At 42.4% G+C, this 17,017-nt stretch overlaps 1 protein-coding gene across 1 annotated transcript in view; it reads right to left on the minus strand.

Moving 5' to 3' along the window:
• The window catches only part of C6H4orf45 (chromosome 6 C4orf45 homolog), a 69,080-nt gene that overhangs the window by 35,542 nt on the left and 16,521 nt on the right, over positions 1-17,017 (minus strand). The window contains exon 2 of the mRNA XM_008146741.3: positions 1,649-1,881. Coding sequence (XP_008144963.3) covers positions 1,649-1,881 — 233 coding nt within the window. The remainder of the gene's footprint in view (positions 1-1,648; positions 1,882-17,017) is intronic.

The following is a 17,017-nucleotide window of genomic DNA, read 5'->3' on the forward strand; positions in this document are numbered from 1 at the left end:
AGGCCAGGGCTGCCAAGCAGAGGGTGACTCGGAGCCACCTGTGAAATCCGAACGGGACAAACGCCTCCTGGAAGGCGAAATCGTGGCTGACTCTCTGGTGAGCTCCCAGCTTGCTTCGAAGACCAGGCATGCTTGAATGCACGCCATTTGAGCAGACCAATGTGTTCTTAAGTTAAAGATGAAAAAGGAAGAGAAGCTATACGCACTCAAGACAGGCAGACAGACTGAGGACTGTGCTCCAGAGCAAGGCGCCGGCCAAAGGGTAGCCACACGGCAATGACTGTTCTGGACGCTTCCAACCAGCTGCCTTGCCTTGGGGCTATACTCTCCTTGCTGGTGGCCAGTTTTGATATTTAATTAAATTTGGGATCTTCGTCTTTAGTGCCTAAGTGGAACAGGACACAGCTGAAAACCTGGGCATTCATTTCATCTCACTGGCACTAAGTAACATTAACCACAACCACCGCAGTACTGATAGCCGACAACCCAGTGCTAAGAGCTGAGATTTGGATGTCAACCACGTGCGATGCATCACGCCTAGTGCTTTCCTCGTGTTCTCACTTTAATACTCACAACATAACAATAATAATAACAGTAAACACATAGAGCACACTGTTCCCAGCACTTTGCAAATATTAACTTGTTTACTGTGTACAACAGCCCAATAAGGTAAATAAGATTCATAATGAAACTGAAGCCAGAGAGAGGTTAAGGAACTTGCCTAAGGCCACTCTCAGCTAGTAGGTGGCAGAACTAGAATAGGGATTCAGAGATTTTATGAATCAGGCTCTCTAAACACTGCCATGAGGAGAGGAGGGGGCAGAGACATAGAGCAGTCAACTCCCCAGCCCAAGGTCACATGCCAGACCTACCTCAGGGTCAGCATTTGAACCCAGCTCTGTCTGATAGAGACTGAGCTCCCAATCACTCTCCTGTACTGCTGCTGTACAGGTTGGGCCAGAAAGGGGCTTTTCCTTTTGTTAAACTTGACCGTATGAGGCTGTACTCTATTGCCTTAAGATTCAAGGAAATCCAGTCATTGCCTAATGGATGCAGTACATGTTCCCTTTTCAGATAATGCAAAGGCCTGCCTGGAAAAAAGTCTGAATGCTTAAGTTTTACTTCTAAAATCACCTGTGCTGTCTTCCTCCACAGAGGAGACTGTATGGGCTCATCCCTGCATTTCAATCACCAAGAGGAATAGACAAGTTTCTAAGGTCCCTCTGGAATTTTGATCCAAAGGCACTAGCCACACAGTGGCTTTCAGAGATCTGGGACTCATCTGTTCGCTGTCCATCCAGCCCAGCCTGCTTTCACACCACCCACTCATAAGAGAGTGCTGGGAGGGGCAGTGTGTGAATGCCGCAGCAGGCATGTGAATCTGAAGCATCCCCAAGCCAAGCACCAGTGCGTTTGTGTTACCCACGGCTTCATCTTCTCCACACCTCTCCTCTCACGGTTTAAGGGGCCTAAGCGGGAAGGGCGGTAGCGAGTACATTTCTTCACACATTTACTTTTCTGCGAAACTCAAATGCCATTCTTTCTCCATCACAGACCAAGATCATGCCGTTTCCTATGGAAGCGAACTCGGGAAGCATTCAGATCAGGCAACAGTATGCTCTGAAGAACAGACATTTAAGAGCAGTACCTTGATGTGAAAGCCACTCTCGCGCCTCGTTTTGTTGATAAAATCATGCTCTGGTATTCCCCAGCCGACTTCACCAACATACATGTGCTTGTATTTGGCTGGCAAGCTGCCGCATGAGGCCGGCCTCCACAAGTAGCCGAGGTCTCCAGATTTCTCTAACGCCGGACGCAATTCTCCTACGTATGAGGTGTGCTGCTGAAGTCTAGGTAGATAATCCTTTTTATAATCTGGGCCTTAAAAAGACAGAAAAGAAATACTTAAAAAAAATCTCCAGCCGAAACCGGTTTGGCTCAGTGGATAGAGCGTCGGCCTGCGGACGCAAAGGTCCCGGGTTCGATTCCGGTCAAGGGCATGTACCTTGGTTGAGGGCACATCCCCAGTAGGGGGTGTGCAAGAGGCAGCTGATCGATGTTTCTCTCTCATTGATGTTTCTAACTCTCTATCCCTCTCTCTTCCTCTCTGTAAAAAATCAATAAAATATATTAAAAAAAAAATCTCCACACTTTATTCGAAGATGCTTTTGTTATCTTAAATGGTAGAAATAACAATAGCTAATAATTTTACCATGTTCTAGGTGTTATTATAGGCCATTTATGCGTGTTAATTCAATTAATCCTTATAATAACCGAATGAGGCAGGTGGTATATTTTCCCCAGGTGGTAGGTGGGGGAACGAGGCCCAGAAAGATGGGTTATTTGTCCAGTGTCACAGCTAACCAGCTCTTCATTCCCTGACAGGCGGTCCCACAAACCGAGCCTTTCATTGCCCCACTAAATGACTTTGCTTATAATCAACTTAATACAGACGCACTTTATACATTAAAAAACCTCACAAGGGGGTGTTGTATCTAGATAGATAAAACCTGAAATAGGAATTAGAAAATCCCCCAAATATATCAGAAGCAATTGGAAAAATGGAGAAGATTGTCAGGTGAGAAGGACCACTTATGACAGGTGATGATCCAAGGCAGGGGTAGTTAATAAATATTGGTATTTTATTTTTTAAAATACATCTTTATTGATTTCAGAGAGGAATAGGAGAAGGAGAGAAAGATGCAAACATCAATGTAGAGAGAGAATCATTGATCAGCTGCCTCCTGCAAGCTCCCTACAGGGGATCAAGCCTGCAACCTGGGCACGTGCCCTGACCAGGAATCAAACCGTGACCTCCTGGTTCATAGGTCAATGCTCAACCACTGAACCATGCCAGCTGGGCTAAATATTGGTATTTTAAATGTAAGAATGAATAAGAAGCAATCGATGAATTGTGAAAGTGGATGAAACAAGCAAAAAAAAAAAAAAAGGAGAGAAGGTCTGGGGAAATATAATGGAAATAAACTTGGTTGTGAAAGTTGATGATGTGAAAATACAAAGAGGAGCTAAGACTTTGGGGAAGAACGGTACTGACTACAAATAGGCAACAAGATGCTGGCCCAGGGAGTGTTTCAGAAGCCCCAGGACCAAAACGTGTGCAGGATTGTACGGGCAGAGCTGGGACTCAAAGGAGGAACTTCATTGCCAAGATCTCAGAGGCAGGAGCTTCTGTGGTCACACTGTGTGTCACCTGGACCCCTGCTGGCCCTGTGGCTTCCTTCACTTTGCTCTTGGACTAGCGAGCTCGGTATTTGCAGAGCACAGACGGGCTGGAGTCGACCAGGTACTCCGATGGAATGGTCCATGCCACAACAAACCTGTGCTTGGAAGAGTAATCTAAGCTTTCCAAGGAAGTTGAAAACATTCTTCAGACACGATTTTGGCAGATGTTTTCACAGCTTCCTAATCTCCTTTGCTCCCCATGACGCATTGAGTATTTACTGTGGCTAATTTCCCTGGATGAATACATTCTGGCTTCCATTTTATTGGCTGCAGGCTTGCACTTTGGTAACGTATGGAATGGCCAGAGCATGGAAGTCTGTTTTCTCTCTCAATACGATAGGTCTTGAGGTCTCACCTACAAGACTCCTGTCATAAGGGAATTTTTGCCATCTCTTCTAAATAGTATGAAATACAGAAAAACTGTGTCAGTTTTGCTGGGATTTCAGTGTATGTTTTAGGCCAGTGTTTTTCCAAATGTTTCATCAAACAATGTTCCCATGTGTGCACCTGAAAAATAGGTATGGGTGGGGAGGGTTGGGGTGGGGTAGCTGGGGGTGCTGCATAATCAATTACATTTGGGAACACTGCTTGCTACATTTGTCTTTTAGAGATTCGCAGCACATGAAAGTATATTAGAAGTTCTGAGAAATCCCATGATAAATAAACCTGTTTACAATTATGCAGTGCAGAGTTTCTCAATCTTATTTAAACATGGCACAGTTCCCCCCACTGGATCATGGGGTCATGTGTACGAATCCCACAGACTTGGGGAAATACTGATCCTGTGTGTGATGTTTCCATTGTCCTTAGAATTTTGTCATCACCACACTCTACCACAAATGTTAGAGCAGATATACTAGTCCAGTGGTCGGCAAACGCATTAGTCAACAGAGCCAAATATCAACAGTACGACGACTGATATTTCTTTTGAGAGCCAAATTTTTTAAACTTGAACTTCTTCTAACGCCACTTCTTTAAAATAGACTCGCCCAGGCCGTGGTATTTTGTGGAAGAGCCACACTCAAGGGGCCAAAGAGCCGCATGTGGCTCGCGAGCTGCAGTTTGCCGACCACTGTACTAGTACATCTGCAGTTAGTTCCTTAGTTAGTCCATTCTGTGGACTGTAATGCATGTTTTAGGAGAGCCACCGCTCGACAGCTGAGTCAAAAGCACTGAGTTGTGGACAGCGGAATGGAAAGTGCGGGTGCTCTGCAAACAGAAAGTGTGTATTTCAGGGGTGGGACGTTAGGGGCGCTCCAATCAAGTTCTCTATGGCTTGGCCCAGCTGGTTTGACTCAGTGGATAGAGCAGAGGTCTGCAAACTGAAGGGTCCTGGATTTGATTCCGGTCAAGGGCACATGCTTGGGTTGTGGGTTCAATCTCCAGTAGGGGGCATGAAAGAGGCAGTTGATCAACGATTCTCTCTCATTGTTGATGTTTCTCTCTCTCCCTCCCTCTCCCTTCCTCTCTGAAATCAATAAAAATATATTTTAAATAAAGTTTCTCCATGGCTTTAGTCAAGCCACTGGACTTTTTAAAATTTATCTTTATTGCTGAAAGTATTACAGGTGTCCTCTTTTTTTCCCATTGACCCCCTTCGCTGCATCCTCCCAGGCCTACCATACTATTGTCTGTGTCCATGGGAAATGCATATATGCATGTACATTCTTTGGTTAATCTCTTCCTGCCCCCAGCTCCACCCTTCCCTCTGAGATTCATCAGTCTGTTCCATGTTTCCACGCCTCTGGTTCTATTTTGTGCCTCAGTTTATTTTGTTCATTAGATTCCACATGTAAGTGAGAGCATGTGATACTTGTCTTTCTCTGACTGGCTTCTTTCTCCAGGTCCCTCCATGCTGTCTCAAAGGGTAAGAGATCCTTCTTTTATACAGCTGCACAGTATGGTCCCTGGACTTTTCTAAACGATCATTTCCTCATCTCTGCTTTAGAACTAGAGTGATGCGATGGCATGACATAGAAGATTCCTGGGGAAACCTGCCCTGGCCACACAGCTGATTCAGGCACCTGCTGGTGAAGCAGCGGCAGCTGGATGCCATGATCTGCGATGGGCCCCACATTCCCAGCGGATCTATAGCCAGCCCAGTGTTCCCTAACCACCCAACCAGCCACACGCAGAAATGTGGTTTCCCTAATGAGACCGTTCCACAGGTGTTTGGCTTTAAATGGCCCATTTCCCCTCCCCCAGGCCTCATCCTCCAGAGCCTACTAGACTCTATGCTGGATCTGATTCTTTTAAGCGCCCTCACCTGCTTAAAAGCAAAGCTTCCAATTCGTGTTCAATCTATGTTCTCTTTATTTTCCCTTTAACAGTTATCCCTGTTCAACTACTGTTGTTACATCCCTTAGTGTGTTTCTGGTTAGTTGGTTTTTTTGTTGGTGTTGTTTTCCTATGGTAAGTGTTCTTGGATCTTTCATCCTCTTCCCCAAAACTCCAGCCCTCGTTTTGCCAACAATGAAGTTGGCAGCTCTCCTGGGTTAACAAAACCCTCACCTGTCTGTCTTTGGGGTTCTCTTTCATGTTCAAGGGCTAACCTCTGGTGGATTATTTGCGGCTGTAATGCTTAACTAGAACTGCCGACGCTGCTCACGCAGCCCTAACGCCTCTTCCACCGCGATGGCGGGGAAGGGGATGTGCTTCCATTAAAACCCGCACCAGGCGTCATGGTTCCACATTTCTCCGTCTTCCCGCCCTGGAAAACCGCAGCTCCAAAGACGGTAGGAAGATCCCAGCTCGCCTCTCTCCTCTGTGTCTGCCCAGCATTACTTGCTCACTTGTGTCTGAAATTCTAACGTTACAGTTAAGGATGTGGTTTTGAAGCTAAACTGCTGTGGGCTCACAGGCTGGCGTTGTCCTGTGTTGGCTTTGTGACCCGGGGAAAAAATGACCCAGCGTCTGAATTACAGGTCCCTCCTCTATAAAATGAGAAGAAGGAATCTGTCTTGCAGTGTCGCTGGAAGGAGGGGAGAGAATCAATTTTATGTCAAATTTTTTAGAAGGGTCAAATAAACACCAGGCAAAAACACTGCTATATACATTTGTTCTTCTTCCAAACAATAAACCTCCTGTGGACAATCGGAAAACATTAGGGACAGCTTCCAAGAAACTCAAACTGCCTCCAATAAGCTCATGGGATTATTGTGTTAAAAGGGTGTTTTGGAAAATAATTATGCATAGAATTATAAATTGGAATTGAGTTATAAAGAATTAGAGAATTCGCTTGATATGTATAGTTCAAATAATGATTCTACTAATACTGGTGACACCCTACTGTGTGCCTGGGTCAGTGTGAAATGAACAGCGATTCATAAGGCGTGGCCTCTGTGTTTCTGATTTCTCATATGCTAGTGGCTGAATGTTTGTGTCCTCCCCCAAATCCATATGCTAACTCCTAAGGCCCCATGTGGTGTATTTGGAAGTAAGGACTTTGGGAGATGATTAGGCCATGAGGGTGGAGCTCACACGCATAGGGTTAGTGCCCTTTTATAAAAGAGGCCGGGAGAGCACCCTCACCACTTCTGCCACGTGAGGTTATAGCGAAAAAACTGGCCATCTCTGAACCAGGGAGCAGCCTCCCACCAGACACAGAATCTGCCCCTCACCAGATGTCTTGACTTGGGACTTCCCAGCCTCCAGAAGTATGAGAAATAAATTTCTGCTGTTTACAAGTCCCCCGACTATGGTATTTTATTATAGCAGCCCCGAATGGACTAGCACTGTGGTCGGCAAACTGCGGCTCGCGAGCCACATGCAGCTCTTTGGCCCCTTGGGTGTGGCTCTTCCACAAAATACCACGGCCTGGGCGAGTCTATTTTGAAGAAGTGGCGTTAGAAGAAGTGAAAGTTTAAAAAATTTGGCTCTCAAAAGAAATTTCAATCGTTGTACTGTTGATATTTGGCTCTGTTGACTAGTGAGTTTGCCGACCACTGGACTAGCACATCATACAGTCTGAAGGAGACCACCCTCACCTCCTCTAGGAAACAGTGTGTGCTCTCAAGGCAGACATCGCTGTTCACTGAAACTTTGAAGTACAGTTTGACCTGACATGCGTGTGTGCGTGGGTTTCCGGGCTGTTTCATGAGTGTGTGTCTCATCGCTGTGCTTGTCAAGCAACCTCTTACTCGTGCCCCTCAGAGACTTCAGCTCTCCTATTTGCTCTGTCACTTCCCCAGTAACTAGAGCAGCGTGATACTGTTAGCAAATGCTTGGTGAGGTTTGTTGAAAGAACAACTACTTTCTCACTGACGTTGCTGATGTAATCCAAAAAAAAAAAAAAACCTCTGTATTTTTCCCAGTGAGAAAGAAGGCAGGATCCAAAGTTTTACCAACACCCCCAGACTTTTAAGAACAACACTGACAGACTCGCCGCGACAAAACTTTGCATCCCTATGACTGTCCACGTGTCCCTCTCACCTGAAGGGGAAAACTAAATATATAATGAAAAATGGGTTTCAGTGTTCGGGGTTTTTTTGGTTTGGAATTTCCGTACTATAAATGTGCATGAAATGGTCCGTTTTAGTATAAGAAACTCTTTACCATTCATGGAGACAGGCTCCAGACGTTCCCATGAAAAGGGATATTAATAAGATCTATGAATGTAGAACTAATAAAAACCCAGTCGAGTACTGCAGGTTAACAGGAAATCCTTCACAAAATGGATGAGATGAGAAAAATTATGTCACATAGTAAGATCTGAGGCAGGCGCGTCCGGGGCTGTTTCACTCCACAGGTCAGGGATGTCATTAGAATCATGGGTTCTTCCCACCTCTGGGCGGCATCCTCAGGGCACCAGGTCGCCCTTGCCGTCAGGCCGCTCCTCCTCAGGTGTCAGGAGGCTGTGGCAGTGTCAGGGACCACATGCAGGCGTCATCATGCCCAAGGGGGTGCCGGTTTCATCAGTGGAGCAGCTTTTCCTAGAAAACCCCAGTGGATTCCTCTCGTTTCCTCTCGTTGGCCAGCACTGAGTCATTCATGCTCCCTAAGGCGGCGCCCTGGCAGGAGGATGGGGATTTCAGTGACTGGCCTGGATGAATCAGGGTGTAATCCTGAGTCATGTGAGGCCAGGCTAGACACCCAAACAAAATTCAAGCTTTCTAGAAAGGAAGAAGTGGATACTGGCCTCTGGGTTATCTGCTGCAAAGCATCAAGGGCAACACTTCTCATAGAGAAAAAAAATCTCAATCTCTCTCTCTCTCACACATACACACACAGTGCAACTTTTTATTGCTGTGCAATCTCCTTTTAAGACAGCACGAGATTATTTTAAGTCACTGCCTCACTCTCCTGCGGTTCTTGATCACGTGCTAAGCTGTAATTTGGTGTTTATGCTCTCAGACTTGAGGATATGGCTTTATATGGAAACAAGACAGAGCAACTGAGGCAAGCCAGGGCGCCTTCAGGAAATGCAAGGGAGAGAGAGCAGTTGTTGGTGTTTCTCTTCAAACCCTTTGATCCGAGCACACTTTCCTGTAAAGGGCCGAACAGTAAATGTTCTAGGCTTGCGGGCCACGCTGTCTCTGTCTCAACTCCAATGCTGCCATCATAGCGCAAAAAAAGCCATTGACGATATGTGAACTATTGTGTGCCTATGTTCCAATAAAACTTTACTTATGAACACTAACATTAGAATTGTATACTATTTCACGTGGCCACAGATAGTCTTTTAATTGTTCAACCACAGTGAGTGATCATTTTACCTGCAGGAAACCAGGCATCATCGAGCCAGATTTGGCCCACGGGCTGTAGTTTACTAACCCCGCCCCCCCCCCCCCCCCCCCGGCCCCTACCCAATCTAGAGTGTGTCTCATATTTGCCTTTTGTCCTCAATGAATATTTTATTTATTTTTACTATTTTTTAAAAAATACAATTTTATTGATTTCAGAGAGAAAAGAAGGGGGATAAGAGAGAATCACTGATAGGCTGCCTCCTGCACACCCATCTCTGGAGATCAAGCCTGCAACCTGGGCATGTGCCCTGACTGGGAATCGAACCATGACCTCCTGGTTCATAGGTCGACACTCAACCACTGAGCCACGCTGGCTGGGCCTTCATGAATATTTTAGATAGGAAGCTTCCTCTTCCCTATTTGTTAGAGTCAGATGGTTGACTACACCACTGCGAAGATAAGGTTTTCGTTCATGCACTGGTATAACTGCATGAGAGAAGTCACTTTCTGTGTGCACAGCAGGTCCCAGGTGAGAGCGTTGCTTTACCTGACCTTGCTGATGTTCGTGTGGCCCCATCTCATCTCTGACTCGGTGATCATTGATTTTCTTATTATTGGAGTTGCATAAGTGGCCAGTGAGGAGAGGCAACTATATCAACCTGCCAGTACAAATAAAAAATAGAAAAGTGGGGTGGGACACGAAATTATACAGGCTTGCCTGGAAGAAACAACAGGTGAGAATGACACTGATTTTGCCCGTGCTGGAAGGAACTGAGAGGCAAAGCCTTGCTCCATGAGTGCTCTGAGAGATGACAGTGTTTACTGCTGAATCCAAAGAGAAGAGGGTGACTAAGGGAAGAGGGGGGAAATAGTGCTATGGGATGTCAAACACACTGTTGACTTCATACCAGCTTTGCTTCAAAAAAGAGACGAGAAAAGAAATGTACCACTTTAAACATAGGCATTGACAGTAAGGCACATCACAATTATAGACCAAAGAAAATGTGTAGTTTATTAAGAAAACACTTCTTAGCCTACTTGAAATATGGCCATTTCCTCCTCTGTTCCCCGGATAAACAGTACATTAGGGCAGGATTGTTTATTTCTAGACGGCAGGAAGTGACTTCAGTCTAGACCAGGGCCGTTTAGACGAGGAAGTGGTATTTCTCAACCTAGTAAATTATGTAATAAACAAGTAGAAATGGCTAAAGGTATGCTGTAAGAAAAACGTGTGAACATGCTATTTGGATTATTGAGAAACGTTTTATTGTAAAAAGCAAGGAAGTGGTAATCAACAGATAGGTACTATTTACAACAGAGAGGTATCTTTCATTATACCTTTACCCTTCTCTATGACACGGCTCCCAGACAGTTAAGAGAATAGAAATAAAGTGAGTCCTTGTTTATTCCAGGAATGGATTGCATTATGTGGCAACACTTTGCTATTACAATGGATTTGTGTACAGGTGAAAGATTAGATTCACAAAGCCACATGGGAGCAGAGATTAAGAAATTATAAATTATTTAAAATTTCTTTTTGAGGACATATGTGAATCTCCTTACTTTAGGGATCTATTTTCCCATTCCTGTGAGCAAACATTTTCTTCTAGAATTAAGGTGGTGTAATAAAAGGAGCACATAGGTGGGGAGAATGAATGGCAATTGGGATTTTAGTCTTGACCTTGCTGCCATTGGCTGAGAAGACTTGGAAAGTCATTTCATCTTCCTTGGTTCACCCCAATTCCTTCTTATTTCCCCCCAATAACTTTATTGAGGTGTAACTGTCATACAATAAACTGCATGTATTTAAAGTGTACAATTTCTTAAGTTTTATGTATGTGTACACACATGAACAAGGTGACCAGATAAATAAAAAATATCCATTTAAATCTGAATTTTATGTAAACAATAATTTTTTAGTATAAGTATGTTTCAGACATTGCATAGAACATATTTACACTACAAATATTCTTTATATTAAAATTCAAATTTAATTGGGTGTTTTTTACTTGCTAAATCTAGCAATCCTATCCATGGAAATACCACCACAATCAAGATAAAGAACATATCCATCGATTCCCTTTGTAAATCCTTCCTTTCCCACTCTCTGACCTTTCCCATACCTAGGCAACCACTTATCCGCTTTCTGTTACAATGTGATTAATTTGCACTTTCTAGAATTTTGTATAAATGACATCATACTGTGGTCTCTCTCTCTTGCCTAGCTTCTTACATGAAACATAATTATTTTGAGATGATCCTTATTATAACATGTACCAACAGTTTTTTCTTGTTTATTACCAAATAGTATGGATGTGCAACAAGTTTGTTTTATCCATTTACCTGTTAATGGACTTTTGGATTATTTTCAGTTTGGGGGTGTTACAGATAAAGCCACTACGAACATTTCTGTATAGGTCTTCGTATGGACAAATGCTTTCATTTCTCTTAGTTGAATACCTAGGAGTGGAATGGCTGGATCCTGTGGTGCGTGTATTAAGAAACTGTCTAATTGTTTTCCAAAGTGATGCTACGCTTTTACACTCCCACCAGTATCTTCGCGCTCTGGTTGCTCCACATGCTAATACTTGCTGATTTTTGCCATCTTAATAGGTGTGCAGTAGTATCTCATTGTGGTTTTAATTGGCACTCACTTCTCTAATGACTAATGATGTTGAGCATCTTGTGCTTATCTGCCATCTGTGTATCTTTGATGAAGCATCCAAATCTTTTGCTTATTTCTTAAATTGTGTTGTTTTCTCATTGAGAATTTTGAGAGTTAATTATATGCTCTGGATACAAGTCTTTTGTCAATACACACTTTGCAAATAGTTTCTTCTAGTTTGCCCTTTTGTTTTTATTCTCTTAGCAGTGTCTTACGGAGAGTAGATATTTTTCATTTTGGTCAAGACCAATTTATAAAATTGTTCCTTTATAGATCATACTTTAGGTGTTGGATCTGAAAAAGATACTTGCCTCACCTAAGGTCACGAAGATCTTCTTCTATGTTTTCCTTTAGAAGTTTTATATAGTTTTAGGTTTTTCATTTAGGTCTATGAACCATTTTAAGTTAATTTTTGTATTAGATGAGAGATATGGATTGAAGTTCAATTTTTGTATGTATGGACAGCCAGTTGTTCTAGCACCACTTGTTAGACTATTCTTTCTTCACTGAATTGCCTTTGCACCTGTTTTAGTGAATATATATGTATATATATGAATATATATCCCTAAATATATATGTATCATTAAATATATATGTCTGTAAATATCTCTCTCCCTCTCTCTCTCTCTCTCCCCCCCTCTGTCTCTCTCTCTCTGTCTCTCTCTCATTCTCTCTCTCTCTCATACACACACACACACACACACACACACACACACACACACACAGTGTTAGTTAACTGAGTCCCGTGTAAAAGGTATTTCTTTCTATGGGCTGTACTCAGAAAAGTTTGAAAGCCACTGACATAATGGTCACCAGGATTACTTTTCCTCTCTCCTTTGGTCTCTTAATCATATTTGTCACTTCTATACATTCAGTCCTCCCCACTGTTTCAATGCCCACTGTCCTCTGAAACTTCATTTCCTGTGGAAGCACATTTATGACCACCCGAGGAAAGCAGTTCCCACTGCTTCTTCCATCTTCTCCTCTTCCTTTGCTACAAGGGAACAAAGGAAGAGGAGGTTTTATTTCTCCCCACCAACATCATATCACTCTCTGTGTGATTCACACTCTGCCCTTCCTTCACTATTTCTTGTGGTTTGCAGCAAACCATTTCCTTTTTCATCTGTTTTGCCCTATTGGGAGGCATCGTGGTGTGGAGAAAAGATGGACCACACTTCATCTAAATTCTATTTCATAATAGGTTCGTAACCTTCTTCACAATACTTCCTGTTTCTCAGGCTCAGTTCTTTATCTGGAAAATGAAACATCTTACCACCTCATACAATTGTTGAAAGAATTAAGAGATATATTGTATATAGCATATGTATGTCATATCTAGACATGTACCTGGCATAAAACAGATGCCTAATGATAGTTATTATCAAATTATGTAACTTCTAACCATTTCTGTTATTTCTGTCACCTTCTACCATGCCCATACCTTCTTCTATGCTAGTGCTATTGTAGCCTATACAATATTGGGCCTGAGGCGATTAGATGCAATGCCCTGAACAACTGTAGTGGAAATGTTTAAGGATGTTATGCAGGGAGTATCATGGTGCCAAACAGATGGAAATCGGATTTAATTTTACTTTAAATACAAAGATTCTTCTTCCACAAAAGAGAACCATTGTGAAAGTAGGCAGAAAAATACTCCTCTCTAAAGAGAACACAGCTACTAGAAATACTAACCATTCAGCAAAGAGGTTTAAGGTAGTTTAAGTAGATCCTACCTCATTATAAATAACTAGAGGCCCAGTGCACAAAATTCGTGCATGGGTAGGATCCCTAGGCCTGGCTGGCGATCAGGGCCGATCAGGTTTCTTGCCTTCCCGCCTCCCTGCCTCCCTGCCTCATCCTTCCCACATTCCCTCAGCACCCCGCCACTGCTGCTGGTCACCCGCCAAGTTCTGCGCCTCCCCCTAGTGGTCAGCGCATGTCATAACAAGTCATCGAACTCCTGTTCTCCCGGTCGAACTCCGGAGGGGACACTTTGTATATTAGCCTTTTATATATATATAAATTGAAATTCTGGAAGCTAATATGGTTGTTTCAGTTTTGCACTATATTGCAACTTTAATAAATTTACTCATTTTTATAGTTGTTCTTCACCACCATTCGTTCATTATTATTTATCCTAACTAGAGGCCTGTTGCACGATATTCGTGCAAGAATAGGCCTTCTTTCCCCTGGCTTCACTCCCAGCTGCCTGGGAGCTGGCAAGTCCTCACTTCTGTCTGGAGCACCACTCCAGTAGCTCCCTCCGCCGCCTCCCCTTCCCCTCATAGCAGGCTTCACTCCGCTCCGTGCCTGCATATGTAAATTCACCTCCATCTTTGTTGGGTTAATTTGCATGCTCACTCTGATTGGCTGTGGGTATAGCAGAGTGATGGTTAATTTGCATGTTTCTCTTTTATTAGGTAAGATTATAAGCAATGACCTGATATAGAAGCTATAGGTCAAGAGTGTTTGTTTGATATTCCATTCCTAGAAACTTAGGAATCCCATCAACTGGGGTTTTTAGATACTGGATGTTCCAATATAATATTAATATGAGCTTTAAACAAGTCTAAAGCTGTACTCTCTATGCAATAGTCACCAGCCACACATAGCTATTGAGTAGTTGTTAAGTGATTAGTCCACATTGAAATGTGCTATAAAGTGAAAACACATACCAGATTTCAAAGTCTTAGTACAAAAGAAATAATGTGTAACATTCTTTAATAACTTTTGGTATTAATTTCATATTGAAGTGACAATAATTTGGAGGTATTTTCATTTATTTCTGAAGTTTATTTTCAACTGTTTTAGTTTTTAAAATGTGGCTACTAGGAAATTATTAATTCTGTATGTGGTTTGCATTGTATTTCTACTGAACAGTACCGGCCGAGAGTTTGTAAACTAGTGAAATTCTATTTAGTACATACAACTCACGAAAGAGCCAGACAGAAGCAGTCTAGAAAGGTCCATTCAGTAGACCCAAATGAAACCAATTTGAGCAACTCTGTTTATGTAGGGAAATGCTCGTGGCTTTAACATGTGGATAAACATACCACGCCCTGTCACTGCGCTGTAATGTTGAACTTGTTACTCATCCCTGAAACCTGCCCCCCAGGTTTCTGTAGCTAATTGCTCACAGTTGGATTCCTTTTAAAGTGAGATTTCACTCCCTACAGGATATGTTGCACATGCTGACATCCTGAGAGTTTCTAAGTTTTCACTCCACATAATGCTCATTTTAGGTCATATCATGGCTTTGAACAAAACACAGAGCATGAAAGATGAATTGCAGGCAATACTAAGTGGTGACAAGTAGAAATTCCCAGGATCAATACTAGTTGTGATCAAATAGTTACTAAAAAACCTTAAAGACAGAAGTTTTTAAGTCAGAGCAATCATAGACTGATAACCTAATAATGATGTGTAAATAAAAAATATGTAGTAGGTAGGTCAACCTCACGGAAATATAGAAATTGGGGAGTCAGAATGGCAAACTATGATCTTATTCATCCACCAGAAAAGAGGGCTGCGGGGTCTCGAGAAGTGTAGCTCAACAGAAGAGAGTTAGGAGGGTCAGGCTATTGTGCTTGAATGCCATCAAGCCAATGGTTAGCATTGTTTTCCCTGGAATGCCAGTATTCTTCTGGTATTGTTTTGTCAATGTATTGATGCCAATTGGCATTTTCTTCTAATTATCATTAAAAATATATTTAAGACTATAGTGATTAGCCCAAGCTGGTTTGTCTCTGTAGATAGAGTGTTGGCCCCCAGACTAAAGGGTACCAGGTTCAGTTTCGGTCAAGGGCCTTAGTTGCAGTCTCTATCTACAGCCCTAGTCCCAATCGATGTGTCTCTCTCACATTGATGTTTCTCTCTCTCTCTCTCTCTCTCCCCCTCCCTTCTACTGTCTCTAAAAATCAATGGAAAAAATATCCTTAGGTGAGGATTAACAAAAACAAAACAAGACTATAGTTATTATGTAATAATAATGTGGTTATTATTAGTAAACTGTCTTTGAGAAATGCTGTATGTGAGATTTCTAAGACATTTACATGTGAGATCACACGAAACATGGCTGCCTGATATTTCATAAATATTGATATGTAGGTATCATATACCTGTTACTGTGACTCAGTTTTTCTCATCTATAAAATGAGGATAACAGTATCTAAGTGACATATTTTTATAAGAATGAAATGAGATAATTCATGTAAACTTAGAACAGTATCTGACATATTTTAAGCAGTAAATGCTAGATGGTGAAGATAATGAACTGATACGCACTTTTGTTTATTTTTTAATCTTTGATGCGCACTTTTTAAAAAATATATATTTTATTAATTTTTTATAGAGAGGAAGGGAGAAAGAGAGGGAGTTAGAAACATCGATCAGCTGCCTCCTGCACATCCCCTACTGGAGATGTGCCCACAACCAAGGTACATGCCGTTGACCGGAATCGAACCTGGGACCCTTGAGTCCGCAGGCCGACGCTCTATCCACCAAGCCAAACCGGTTAGGGCTGATACGCACTTTTAAAAAATATTTTTATTGATTTCAGAGAGGAAGGGAGAGGGTGAGAGAGATAGAAACATCGATGATGAAGAGAGAAACATTGATTGGCTGCCTCTTGCATGCCCCCTGTCGGGGATCGAGCCCACAACTCAGGCATGTGCCCTTGACCGGAATCGAACCCAGGGCCTTCAGCCCACAGGCCAACACTCTATCCACTGAGCCAAACCGGCTAGGGCTTGATAATGCACTTTTAATGATCACTGGTTTATGTTCATTTTCATAATTTTAATACACATTTATGAAATGGATCAAATGTTGAATATTTCTTACAGCAAATGACTAATACATGAAACCATATTTCATTGTCTGCTTTAATCCATGCTTATTAAATCCTTTCAGCACATTATAATTGAAAAAATACTGCTGTGCTTATGTAGCCAGGATTCAAGAAATATTTATAAATCCATGAGTGAAGTGAATTTGAGTAATGTTGCATTAGACATTAGATCATCCAATATTTTCCTTCTGCTGTGAGTCTATAACAATGGTTTGGTAAATATTTAACACTGGAATTCAGAGGAAAAATATTATGGTGTTCACATATACCAATATCTGTGGTGTAAATATTTCCACCATGACCAGTTTCAAACTACCAAGCTGATGTCACTGAATGCAGAGTTGAAAAGAGTTGCTAACAATCAGAAGGTACAAGCCAGCTCCTGCACACCAATCCTGTAGACACTAGCAATTCACTGATTATAACATGGCTTCTTATGCTGTGTTCATTCATTCATTATATCAGTGGTTCTCAAAGTGTGGTTCAGGACCAGCAACATAGCATTTGAGAACTTATTCAAAATGCAAAATCTCTCGCCCCACCTCTTATCTCCTGAAACACAAACTCTGAAGGTGA

The sequence above is a fragment of the Eptesicus fuscus genome, chromosome 6 (genome assembly GCF_027574615.1).
Source record: "Eptesicus fuscus isolate TK198812 chromosome 6, DD_ASM_mEF_20220401, whole genome shotgun sequence".
NCBI classification, from domain to species: Eukaryota; Metazoa; Chordata; class Mammalia; order Chiroptera; family Vespertilionidae; genus Eptesicus; species Eptesicus fuscus.